General features: G+C 40.0%; 1 protein-coding gene across 1 annotated transcript; it reads left to right on the forward strand.

Moving 5' to 3' along the window:
- Window positions 1-2048: 2048 nt before the first annotated feature.
- sagb (S-antigen; retina and pineal gland (arrestin) b) lies at window positions 2049-12253 on the forward strand. The gene is made up of 16 exons (XM_088078374.1): window positions 2049-2118; window positions 2456-2541; window positions 3484-3544; window positions 3932-3976; window positions 4101-4300; window positions 6996-7055; window positions 7144-7211; window positions 7323-7458; window positions 7554-7638; window positions 8820-8892; window positions 8975-9112; window positions 9298-9375; window positions 9520-9534; window positions 10087-10139; window positions 10688-10697; window positions 11236-12253. The coding sequence occupies exons 2-16, from the start codon at window positions 2494-2496 to the stop codon at window positions 11327-11329; spliced, it is 1164 nt and encodes a 387-aa protein (XP_087934500.1). The 5' UTR covers window positions 2049-2118; window positions 2456-2493; the 3' UTR covers window positions 11330-12253.
- The last annotated feature ends 1152 nt before the right edge of the window (window positions 12254-13405 follow it).

Consider the following 13405-nt stretch of genomic DNA (forward strand, 5'->3'; position numbering starts at 1 on the left):
GAAATCAGCCTCTTCTGTCCCCCAGCCTCAGAGTCTGTGTGTTTGGTTGGATGCTGTTGGTTGGATATGATTGGTTGGATGTTGGTTCAGTGTGTTTGGTTGGATGTGTTGTTGGTTTAATGTGTTTGGTTGGATGTTGTTGGCTGGACGTTGTTTGCTGGATATATTTGGTTGGATGTTATTGAGTGGATGTTGATGGTTGGATGTTGTTGGTTGGATTTGTTTGGTTGTATGTTGTTGGTTGGACGTTGTTGGCTGGATATGTTTGGTTGGATGTTATTGAGTGGATGTTGATGGTTGGATTTGTTTAGTTGGATGTTGTTGGTTGGATGTTGTTGGTTGGATTATTTGGTTGGATGTTGTTTGGATATGTTTGGTTGGATGTTGGTTGGATATGTTTGGTTGGATGTTGGTTGGATTTGTTTGGTTGGATGTTGGATGGATGTTGGCTGGATATGTTTGGTTGGATGTTGATGGTTGGATGCTGTTGGTTGAATGTTGGTTCAGTGTGTTTGCTTGGATGTGTTGGTTTAATTGAGTGGATGTTGTTGGATGGACGTTGTTGGCTGGATATGTTTGGTTGGATGTTGAGTGGATGTTGATGGTTGGATATGTTTGGTTGGATGTTGGTTGGATTGGTTTGGTTGGATGTTGTTGGCTGGATATGTTTGGTTGGATGTTGAGTGGATTTTGTTTGGTTGGATGTTGTTGTTGGATATGTTTGGTTGGATGTTGTTTGGATATGTTTGGTTGGATGTTGTTTGGTTGGATGTTGTTGGTTGGATTGATTTGGTTGGATGTTGTTGGTTGGATGTTGTTGGTTGGATTTATTTGGTTGGATGTTGTTGGCTGGATATGTTTGGTTGGATGTTATTGAGTGGATGTTGATGGTTGGATGTGTTTGGTTGGATGTTGTTGGTTGATGTTGGTTCAGTGTGTTTGGTTGGATGTGTTGATGGTTTAATGTGTTTGGTTGGATGTTGTTGGCTGGATATGTTTGGTTGGATGTTATTGAGTAGATGTTGATGGTTGGATGTTGTTTGGTTGGATTTGTTTGGTTGGATGTTGTTGGTTGGATATGTTTGATTGGATGTTGTTGGCTGGATATGTTTGGTTGGATGTTATTGAGTAGATGTTGATGGTTGGATGTTGTTTGGTTGGATGTTGTTGGTTGGATTTGTTTGGTTGGATGTTGTTGGTTGGATATGTTTGATTGGATGTTGTTGGCTGGATATGTTTGGTTGGATGTTATTGAGTAGATGTTGATGGTTGGATGTTGTTGGTTGGATTTGTTTGGTTGGATGTTGTTGGTTGGATATGTTTGATTGGATGTTGTTGGATGGATATGTTTGGTTGGATGTTATTGAGTAGATGTTGATGGTTGGATGTTGTTGGTTGGATGTCAGTTGGATGTTGTTGGTTGGATGTCGGTTGGTTGGATGTTGGTTGGATGTTGTGCTTCACTGGATTAATGAGACACACCTGTGTGTCACCTGTTAGAGCGCTTTTTATATAATCATAATATTTATTAAACATTAATATAAAACATAAGATTTATTAAAAATTAATACAAAATATAATATCTATAAAACATTACTATGAAATATAATTAGGATATTAATAAAACAGTAATATGAAATATAAGAAGCACTCAAACAGGTGACGCAGAGATGAGAAGTAAAACTGGTGTTTATTTGGAGTCACGTGAAAATGCAGAATTTTAACAAAAAATATCGTAAAAATACAAGAAGCACAGAAAATACGGAAAAGAGCGAATTCATCTCCTCATTTAACCAAAATGACCAAAACAACCGGCTGTCCCTCTGCAGTTTTCCACGAACTGTTTCAGAGTCTTGCTGACCTGAAACTTCACAGGTGAAGTGGACATTGAGACGTTCACGGTGAAGCAGCAGCTGTGTGTTGGATTATCAGTGTGTGTGTTCAGTAATGATCAGCCTGCTGACAGGGCGTGTGTGTGTGTGTGTGTGTGTGTGTGTGTGTGTGTGTGTGTGTGTGTGTGTGTGTGTGTGTGTATTATAAATGCAGCTCTGATCGTCTGATCAGCTGATAGAAACCTGCTGCTGCTCAAAATACCAATCGATCAATCGCCGCTCTCAGGTCAGTCTGTTTCACTTCATCACTTTTATTATTATTATTAATGTTATTACTGGTATCAGTGTTAGTATTAATAATATTTTTTGCCATTAATATAATTATTATTGTTATTAATCATTGTGAAGGTGTAAAATAGGTGTTGAAGGTCAGTCAGTGTTAATGTTCGTGTGAACGCTTGAATCAAATGTATTCTTAATTACTGATTAAAGTCCTTTTTTAAATCGGCTGAGACAGAAACGTTTTTATTAAAAAGGACAGAAATAGATGGAAGCCTGCAGGTCGACCTTTAGCTCAGTTCAGCTTCAACGTGTTTGACGTGTGAGTGTCGTCTGTGCTGCAGGTCGTCTGTGCTGCAGGTCGCGACCTCCGTCCAAAAGCATGAGTCCCAAACACGTCGTCTTCAAGAAAGTGTCCCACGACAAGTCGGTAAGTCTTTTGTCCACGATTGTATCCGTCTTTAGAGTTCGGTGACCCTGTGACATCATGTGATGTCCTGTGACATCATGTGACGTCAAGGTTACGTTCCAAAAGTTTTCCATTTGCCCTCATTCACTTTCATGGTACAACTACCAGTTTTCTTATTCATCAGAACTGCAGTATATGTGTGTACATATAGATAGATTGATGCATATACACATTGGTAATCAGCTGCATGACTTTGTGATGTAATCATTTTTGATTCATGATTATCATAACTATTATTTTTAATGGGTTTATAATATCTTGCAAAACAGCATTTTCTCAATCATTTATAGATAATTACACAAGCTGAATAGGAATAAATATTCATAAATATTAACATAATCACAATTAATTATATGACAGTTTTCAAAAAGCAACTAGACTTTATACACATAGATTGTACGTATATAAGCATACAGTCTACGATACAGACTACAGACTGTATATAAATATATAAATGTATATACTGTCTATGATACAGACCTATGAGAAGTATTAGAAGTGAAACTGAAAAGCATCAGATGTTGAATGTATCTGTATTTAATTTTATTTTTTATTTATCTAGCAGTTAATTCGTCCTCTCTTAATTCTGCAGCCGTAGTTTTACTTATCACTGCCCCCACCATGGATGTATATTTTGGTATCACATGCATAGCTGCAATGCATTGTGTGTTATATAGACCTCTGAAGGGACCATCGACGTTCACTCGCTCCCTCTGAGGGTGGAGCTCACGCAGTTCACTTCAGTTGTTCAGAACAAGGGCATGTTGAACGACTTTTGGAACGCAGCCCATGTGACCTCCTGTGACATCATGTGACATCACATAACCTCCTGTGACATCATGTGACCTCCTGTGACATCATGCGACATCTAATAACCTCCTGTGACCTCCTGTGATGCTGCAGGTGGCTGTATACATGGCCAACAGAGACTTTGTGGATCACTGCGGTTACGTGGATCCAGTCGGTGAGATGATAACACTTTGTGTGCTAAGCTAAGCTTAAGCTAACAGTGTTTGAGCTAAGCTAGGCTAACAGTGTTTGAGCTAAGCTAGGCTAATAGTGTTTGAGCTAAGCTAGGCTAACAGTCTGTGTGGTATGCTAGGCTAACAGTGTTTGAGCTAAGCTAGGCTAACAGTCTGTGTGGTAAGCTAGGCTAACAGTGTGATAAACTGGACTTACAGTGAGCTAAGCTAGGCTAACAGTGAGCTAAGCTAGGCTAACAGTGAGATAAGCTAGGCTAACAGTGAGATAAGCTGGACTTACAGTGAGCTAAGCTAGGCTAACAGTGAGTTAAGCTAGGCTAACAGGCTAACAGTGAGCTAAGCTAGGCTAACAGTGTGTGTGTCCTCAGACGGGGTGGTGGTAATCGACCCGGTGCAGCTCAAAGGAAAGAAAGGTGCGTTTGGTTTATTCACCTGCTGATTATAAATTAGTTATTTCAGATCCCCAATATGACAAACCTGGACATGGACCCGTAAAGACCTGTTCTCTCTGTCCCCGTGGCATCTGTGTGTCTTCAGTGTACGTGATGCTGTCGTGTACGTTTCGTTATGGCCGCCAGGACATGGACGTGATGGGTGTGGCCTTCAGGAGAGACCTGTTCGTGGTGACCCGGCAGGTGTACCCTGAGCTGCAGGACAGAGACAAGCTGACACACACCAAGATCCAGCAGAAGCTGGTGCGCAAGCTGGGGGACAACGCCTTCCCCTTCTTCTTCGAGGTAAGAAACCAACTGTCCATCACACAGCTGAGGGGACACGCCAGGGTCCACTGAAGGGACGCAGCATTTCCACTGACGGGGGACAGGGATGGTCCAGGGAAAGGAGTAAGGAAAGACTTTTGTCCTCATGAGGACATCACGAGACTTGTGAACTGAGAAGACGACAACACACTGATCCACGTAAAACCACGTAAGAGTGGTCTCTGCAGTCCGTCTGCAGCGGACACTAGAGAGGACAAAACCAGATGAGATTTCAGTTTTGAGACTTCCTGATAACGTTTTGTTTTGATGTAAAATCTGACAAAATAACAAGCTGAGACACTTTAAAGGGACTGTAGCACCCAATAATGTAATAATTTACTGAAAATGTAATAATGCCTGAAAATGTAATAACATTTGTACTTAACTCAATCGAAAATGTAATAAAACCCAATAATGCAATAACTTGACCAATAATGTAATAAAATATTCTGACTGATATTGTAATAACATTTTTTACCGGTAATGTAATACCTTATTACATTATTGGAGATTTATTACATTTTCAGGTGGGTCTTTTTTTTTTTAAAAAAATGATAATGTAAAACTTGACAGATAATGTAATATAGAGGTCTATATTTTGTGTTTTGAGAATCCAAGACTGTTATATAGCCTACACTGGATTTGAAACAACTGAATGACTGAATTGCAGACCTATAGCATACAGCTATATGCACACGCAGACACTCAGGGACATCCTGGTCCTGCTGAGTGTGTGATGGACTTACCTCCTTTGGTGACCAGAATTCTGGTATAGTTTTTGAGCAGCACTGGACCTTTCAGAGTCATCATGGTTGTTTGGTACCCAATTCATCTTTTATGAAATTGTGTCATCATCTTTAGGCCTACTGTGAATACAGTGCAAATCCCCGACCCGCTGATCACTAATAGGCCTATATTTTTGATGTAGGAAGATGGACTTCAAAATCAATATCTGAGTTTCGGAGTGGCGGTGCGTCGGAGCAGCAGGGTGTCGGAATGGGGGGGGGTTCGGAATAGACGGGCGTCCCCGCCCTCTAGTGGCCAGGATGCTGGCGTCCAAGATGAATTAATACATCAAAAGCATCATTTATACAATATAGGGACTGTAAATCGTATATAAATATATATATATATATATGTAAACCCCAAAAATATATATAAACCCCAAAAGTTATGTCATTATGTTTTGTCATTTTTATGCTGACGTTTTTATTAAACCTGTACTTATAGAGGTAAATCTCACAGTATGTCAGCTGACCACTATCATGACCACTTTGAGCTCTGCAGGCCAGGATCGAACCAGCAACGGTTACAAGACGGCCACTCTACCCACTGAGCCATGCTGCCCCGTCATTCAAAGTGATATAATAACCATTTATGAGAGGATATATTTATGTCAAATTTTAAATAATGTGTTGGTGTTATGAATACTTATGCATACCCTCCTCAAATGAAGTGTTACTTAAATTTGTTTTGTTGGTTTGTGGTTGTTTTCGCAAGGTAGTGATTCGTTCGAAAACTGTGGAGAGCGAAGTATGTTTAGGGAAGCAATAGTTATTCTCTTGTTTCAAAGTCAGTGTATTTAACAGTCTTAGATTCTCAAAACACAAAATATAGACCTCTATATTACATTATCTGTCAAGTTTTACATTATCATTTTTTTTTTTAAAAAGACCCACCTGAAAATGTAATAAATCTCCAATAATGTAATAAGGTATTACATTATCGGTAAAAATGTTATTACAATATCAGTCAGAATATTTTATTACATTATTGGTCAAGTTATTGCATTATTGGGTTTTATTACATTTTCGATTGAGTTAAGTACAAATTTTATTACATTTTCAGGCATTATTACATTTTCAGTAAATTATTACATTATTGGGTGCTACGGGGACTCCTTTGAGGACTTTGGGACTTTATTATCATCTCATTTGAGGACGTTAGGACTTTATTATTGTGTCATTTGAGGACATTGGGAATTTATCGTCTCCTTTGAGGATGTTGGGACTTAATTATCATCTTGTTTGAGGACATTGGGACTTAACTGTTGCCTTGTTTGAAGACGTTGGGACTTAATTATCGTCACATTTGTGGACGATAGGACTTTATTATCGTCTCCTGTGAGGACTTTGGGACTTTATTATTGTCTCGTTTGAGGACGTTAGGACTTTATCATTTTCTTGTTTAAGGATGTTGGGACTTTATTATTGTCTTATTTGAGGATGTTGGGACTTTTATTATCGTCTTGTTTGAGGACCTCAGGACTTTGTTATTGACTCGTTTGAGGACGTTGGGACTTAATTATCGTCTCGTTTGAGTGAGGACTTTGTCGTAACAATCACAACAGTAACATTTTCAGCAGCATTCAATCAACGCATGTTAGGAGGAGGTCTCTGAGGAGACAGGAAGAGGTCTTTGAGGAGACAGGAAGAGGTCTTTGAGGAGACAGGAGGAGGTCTTTAAGGAGACAGGAGGAGGTTTTTGAGGAGACAGGAGAACGTCTTTAAGGAGACAGGAGGAGCTTTTTATACAGGACGTGTCCACCTACAGGACACGTGTCCGCAGGCAGGACATGTCCACAGTTAACTCTGCAGAAATTACGTGAGGAGTCTACAGGTCCTGTCCTCGACATCTGTCCCTGATGTCACAGTGTCTCCTGTCTGTCTCTCAGTTTCCAGATAACCTACCATGCTCGGTGGCGCTGCAGCCTGGACCCTCCGATGTGGGAAAGGTAATGCCATCATGATGTCACCATCAGTCAGTTTATGAGGACGGGTGTCTCAGAGGACAGGTGTCTCATGTCTCTGTGTCTCTGACAGAAATGTGCGGTGGAGTTTGAGGTGAAAGCTTTCTGTGGAGAGAACCAAGACGAGATGATCGACAAACAGTGAGTCTCTGAAGACATCTTGATGGTCTCTGATAATCCTGACTCGATGGTCTCTGATAATCCTGACTCCATGGTCTCTCTGATAATATTGACCTGATGGTGTCTCTGCAGGAGTTCAGTCCGTCTGTCGATTCGTAAGATCCAGTACAGTCCAGAGGACACCAAAATAGTTCCGGTGACAGAAACAACTTTTGAGTTCCTGATGTCCGAGAAACCGCTGCACATCAAGCTGAGCATGCCCAAAGAGGTCTGTCCCCCTGTCCATCCACCTGTCTGTCTGTCTATCTGACTCTGATCTGTCCCTCTTTCTGTCTGTCTGTGTGTCTCTCTGTCTGTCCATAGACCTTCTACCATGGGGAAGCGGTCAGGGTTCATGTAGAAATTACTAACTCATCCAGCAGGAACATCAAAGACATCAGCGTGTCAGGTAACCTCGTCCATGTAGTTTCTAACACGTGTGTTCAGTAAGTCATGTGATCAGGTAGCTTGTTGAATGGACAGTCCAGAGGGATGGGGAGGGGACTTTCTCTACTCTGCTGTGATTGGTTGCTTTCACCTGGGGTTGGGAACTGAAACTTGGTTCCAAATTACAACTGTGAACTTAAAGTCAAGTGCCGGATGACGGAAATTAAATTGTGGTTCTGCTTATCGGTTCCTAAACATGACATAAAATTGAATCAGTGCAAACTAAGAACACTTATATCTGCGAGGCCGTGACTCGTCTGGGTACCCTCCTGGACCTTTTCCCATCCGCCAGGAGTCAGTACCTGTTACGTCACACATCAACACCACTGGGAGCTGGACAGCCAGCGTGCACGACTAACACCCGTGGTCACATCCGCCCCAACATAACCTGAGAGGGACATTTGACCATCCCAAAGGTAGTCGTCCATTGATACAGATGTGAGCTCATCTGTTGAGCTTCACTCAGTCGGATGGAGTGTCAGTGACAGAGGAGACAAACAGTCAAATGTTCAGAAGTCAAAAAGTGTCTTCTTCATCCTTCTTCAGAGGACATTGTTTTGGTCTCAGTTTCAGTCAGACTTTAGATGGACTTGTTCATAAAAACAGCGGTGCATTTGCTGCGTCTCTCATTCAGCTGATTGCTGCTGCTTTCGTTGTTTCTTTCGCCCCCCCCCCCTCATCGGTTGAGGATGAGAGAGCGGCATCCACAACCAAGCATGTGCTGTCCTTCAGTGTCCTCTAGATCTCCAACTGTGGACCTTTTTTGTACCCCTGTTCACTATGACTGGACGAGTAGCATGTTGCGCTCCAGCCAATCACAGCACAGTAGGGAAGGACTTGTCCCTTCAGACCAGGGACACTCAACCTGCTTCACCCGGGGGCCACCTTTACAAACTGACAGGAGGCCAGGGGCCAGTCACAGCGGCCCCATACATGTTTCAAGGACTTTAGGACATTTATAGGATTTTAGGGACATTAAAGGATGATAGAACCCTCTAGGATTTTAGGACATTTCCAGGATTTTAGACAGTTTCCAGGATTTTAGACAGTTTCCAGGATTTAAGGATGTTTCCAGGATTTAAGGTGAAGTTCTTGTCATGTTCAGTTCGCTTTTTCTCCATTTGTGTGATTTTCTGCGTCCAGTCGAACAGGTGACCAACGTGGTTCTTTATTCAAACGACAAATACGTCAAATCTGTGGCCAAAGAGGAGACCAGGTGAGTCCAGATGTCTTCTTCAGAACCAAGAATGTCCTGTGGGGCTTTTATTTTGACACTGTCTCTGTGTGTGACTCGACAGCGACTCAGTGCCCTCTGGGACAAGTCTGAAGAAGGACTACACTCTGTATCCTCTGCTGGCTCACAACAAGGACCGCAGAGGACTCGCTCTGGACGGACGACTCAAACATGAAGACACCAACCTGGCTTCATCCAGCATGTAGGACACTGATACATACTAAGAGACACTCTGAGAGACACTGAGAGAGACAGAGACACCAAGAGAGACAGAGACACACTGAGACACACTGAGAGACTCTTAGACACACTAAGAGAGACTGAGACACACTATGAGACACACATAGAGACAGTCCCCTGCTGACCCTCTGCCTGTCTCTGTCTCAGAGTGAAGCAGGACATCCTGAAGGAGGTCCAGGGGATGCTGGTGTCCTACAAGGTCGTCCTCAGGATGATCGCCTCAGGGTGAGTCTGAATCGCTCAGCATGCTGGGAGCTCAGCTGTCCTCCAGATTTCACTATAATACATCCATGGTTTAAAGTTAAAAGTGTGAAACAATAAAAACAGATTGTTCCTAAACACATCATCTCACTCTGCTTCTGTTCACAGAATGGTCGCGTCCAGGTAACCTCACACCTGAACACCTGAAAACCTGTACACACCTGTACACCTGAACATCTGCTGCACACCTGAACATCTGTACAAACCTGCACTTCTAAACACACCTGAACACCTGAACACCTGTAAACATCTGTAAACACCTGTACACACCTGAACACCTGAACACCTGTAAACACCTGAACACCTGTAAACACCTGTACACACCTGAACACCTGCTGCACACCTGAACACCTGAAGACTGTACACCTGCACACTTGTACATGTGAGCACACCTGCTGCACACCTGCTGCACACCAGAACAACTGCTCTACACCTGTACACCTGAACACTGTACACCTGAACTCACCTGAACTCACCTGAGCACACCTGAAAACCTGACCACCTGAACACCTGAGCACTGTACTCCTGTACACTTGTACACCTGAACACCTGTACACTGTACACCTAAACTCCTATACACCTGAACACCTGCACACCTGAACACACTTGTGTGTGTGTGTGTGTGTGTGTGTGTGTGTGTGTGTGTGTGTGTGTGTGTGTGTGTCTGTGTTACAGTGAGGTGTCTCTGGAGCTTCCATTCAAACTGATGAACCCGAAACCTGAACCAGGTACACCGCATAGACCTGATTTACAGATCGATTTAGATAAAATACATGTTTGAACCAGTGAGGACCCTTAGTGATCCACCTGAACCTAAGTCTCAGTGTGACCCTGACCCTGACCCTGACCCTGACCCTTAACCCGAACTTGAACCTGAACTTGAACCTGAACTTGAACGTGAACTTGAACCAGAACTTATGGAACTAGCTCTGTGAGGCCGGCTCTGTGGGGCCGGGTCTGTGGGGGTGGCTCTGTGGGGCCCGCTCTATGGGGGTGGCTCTGTGGGGCCGGGTCAGTGGGGCCGGGTCAGTGGGGCCGGGTCTGTGGGGCCGGGTCAGTGGGGCCGGCTCTGTGGGAATCCATCTCTTTCATCATATGGACAGAAATTTAGCATGAATTTTAGCACCGTATCTTAGCATTTTTATTAGCATGTTAGCAAGTTTGTTAGCATGTTTGTTAGCATGTTTGTTAGCACCTCCTTGAATGTCTTTAGAGAAAAACAATAACAACGTTTTTTTAATCTTGTCTTTGTTTCCTGTCTGAACTTTGATCCCAGACAAAGAGAGGTGAGATACTTCCTGTTTAATGACATCACTTCCTTCAGAGCTTCTTTAACTCTTTCCCTGCCATGGACAAGATTTTCTGTCAATAGGTGTTTTCACTAGTTAGTGTACAATTGTACGATTCAAGTGAACATAAGAATTTAAGAGGGAATTGATTTTGCTCTTGAAATTACTTTCTTTTACAAAAATGCAATTTTCTCAGCTTTTTGTCTGAAATGTGTTTTTTTTTTTTAAATAAAAAATGCACAAATTCAGAAGTTGATTTTAAAAAAAGTAACAGAAGAAGCTAAAATAAAATGGTTTGTTGTGTATGAAAGCTGAAGATCTGTTCTTTGTCTTGATGTATTCAGTGTTTATATATTCAAAATGCAATATTCTCAAGGTCTTGAAAGATTCGTAAATGACCACAGATGCTGGCGCTGATGGGCAGCTTAACAAAAATACTGTGGTGGGGAAAGAGTTAACAAACTTTTTTTTTCTTCTCACGGCTCATCCTAAATCTGTCTGTCCTCTCTGTCCTCTCCTGTCCCTCTGTCCTCAGTGAACCAGAGGACATGGTGTTTGAGGAGTTTAAACGAGTCTACCTGAAGGGGGTCGTCTATGGAGACGACGACGAGTCTCCCTCTGAGGCCTGAACCTCAGACTGTCCCTGTCTGACCTGCTGTCCACCCTGTCTCCTGTAGCGTCCCCTCCGGACAGACAGACGATGAGTAGCTCGTAAATCTAATCTATTGATCAGATGATTATTATTGATAATGATGTACATAAATTAGTGTCCTTATACTTTAATCTGGACTATACATAAATTAGTGTACTTGTACATTAATGTGTACCATACATGAATTAGTGTGCGTGTACTTTTATGTGTACAGTGTATATACTAGTGTACTTGTACATTAATGTGTACCATACATAAATTAGTGTGCGTATACTTTAATGTGTACCGTACATAAATTAGTGTATTCATACTTTAATGTGTACAGTGTATAAATTAGTGTGCGTGTACTTTAATGTGTGCAGTGTATAAATTAGTGTACTTGTACATTAATGTGTACCATACATAAATTAGTGTGCGTATACTTTAATGTGTGCAGTGTATAAATTAGTGCACTTGTACATTAATGTGTACCGTACATAAATTAATGTACTTATACTTTAATGTTTACCGTACATAAATTAGTGTACTTATACTTTAATCTGGACTATACATAAATTAGCGTACTTATACTTTAATCTGTACCATACATAAATTAGTGCACTCATACTTTAATGTGTACCGTACATAAATTAGTGTATTTATTCTTTAATGTGTACTGTACATAAATTAGTATACTTATACTTTAATCTGTAATGTACATAAGTTAGTGTACTTTTACTTTAATATGTACTGTGCATAAATTAGTGTACTTGTACTTCTATGTGTACTGTACATAAATTAGTGTACTTACACTTTAATGTGTACGTACATAAATTGGTGTACTTATACTTCAGCATGTAGCGCTGAAATCAGTTGAGCTGTCTGAGAAATAAAAGTTTCTGTTTTTGAGTCGGAGAAACAATGAATTTCTAAATTTCTTTAGCTATTGTTAGTTTGTATGTAAATCTGTTTGTGGTGAAGATTTAATAAATAGATCACTGACGATCAATAACGTCAAATGTACCAACAACAGAGATTATTGACTTATTATGTAACGTATTTGAGTTTAGGGGAAAAAAACACAATTTGGCATAATCACGTTATATACTCAACACAAAGTAATGTACTTAATGTAAAGTAAACAAGGTTATGTAAAATAAAGTTACGTCCGTTACCTTTAGTAATAATAAAGTTATTTTAATTATTATTAAAATATTGTTTTAAATTATTATTGTTATTAAGTTATTTTCAGTAAAATAAAACTACGTATGTTAGTTTTCATAAAATAAATTTAGGTACGTTAGTTTTAATAAAATAAGGTTACGGACGTTGGGTTTAGTAAGATAAAGTTACATTCGTTAGCTTTATTAAAATAAAGTCACAAACGTTAGCTTTAATAAAATAAAGTCACAAATGTTAGCTTTAATAAAATAAAGTCACAAACGTTAGCTTTAATAGAATAAAGTCACAAACTTTAGCTTTAATAGAATAAAGTCACAAACGTTAGCTTTAATAAAATAAAGTCACAAACGTTAGCTTTAATAAAATAAAGTCACAAACGTTAGCTTCAATAGAATAAAGTCACAAACGTTAGCTTTAATAAAATAAAGTCACAAACGTTAGCTTCAATAGAATAAAGTCACAAACGTTAGCTTTAATAAAATAAAGTCACAAACGTTAGCTTCAATAGAATAAAGTCACAAACGTTAGCTTTAATAAAATAAAGTCACAAACGTTAGCTTCAATAGAATAAAGTCACAAACGTTAGCTTTAATAAAATAAAGTCACAAACGTTAGCTTCAATAGAATAAAGTCACAAACGTTAGCTTTAATAAAATAAAGTCACAAACGTTAGCTTTAATAAAATAAAGTCACAAATGTTAGCTTTAATAAAATAAAGTTACATATGTTAGCTTTAGTAAAATAAAGTTACATATGTTAGGTTTAGTAAAATAAAGTTACAAACGTTAGCTTTAATAAAATAAAGTTACATATGTTAGGTTTAATAAAATAAAGTTATGTACGTTAGCATTATTAGAATAAAGTTACATATTTTAGCTTAAATAAAATAAAG

Source organism: Plectropomus leopardus, chromosome 6 (genome assembly GCF_026936395.1).
Source record: "Plectropomus leopardus strain MGB_pleo_1.0 chromosome 6, ASM2693639v1, whole genome shotgun sequence".
Taxonomy (NCBI): Eukaryota; Metazoa; Chordata; class Actinopteri; order Perciformes; family Serranidae; genus Plectropomus; species Plectropomus leopardus.

What these genes read in the sequence shown, in the direction of transcription:
- sagb (XM_088078374.1), top strand. Translation starts at nt 2,494, where the DNA reads ATGAGTCCCAAACACGTCGTCTTCAAGAAAGTGTCCCACGACAAGTCG. An exon ending in CGGTTACGTGGATCCAGTCG is followed by an intron (nt 3,545 to 3,931) that starts GTGAGATGATAA and finishes GTGTGTCCTCAG; the next exon opens with ACGGGGTGGTGGTAATCGAC. An exon ending in CAAAGACATCAGCGTGTCAG is followed by an intron (nt 7,639 to 8,819) that starts GTAACCTCGTCC and finishes TTCTGCGTCCAG; the next exon opens with TCGAACAGGTGACCAACGTG.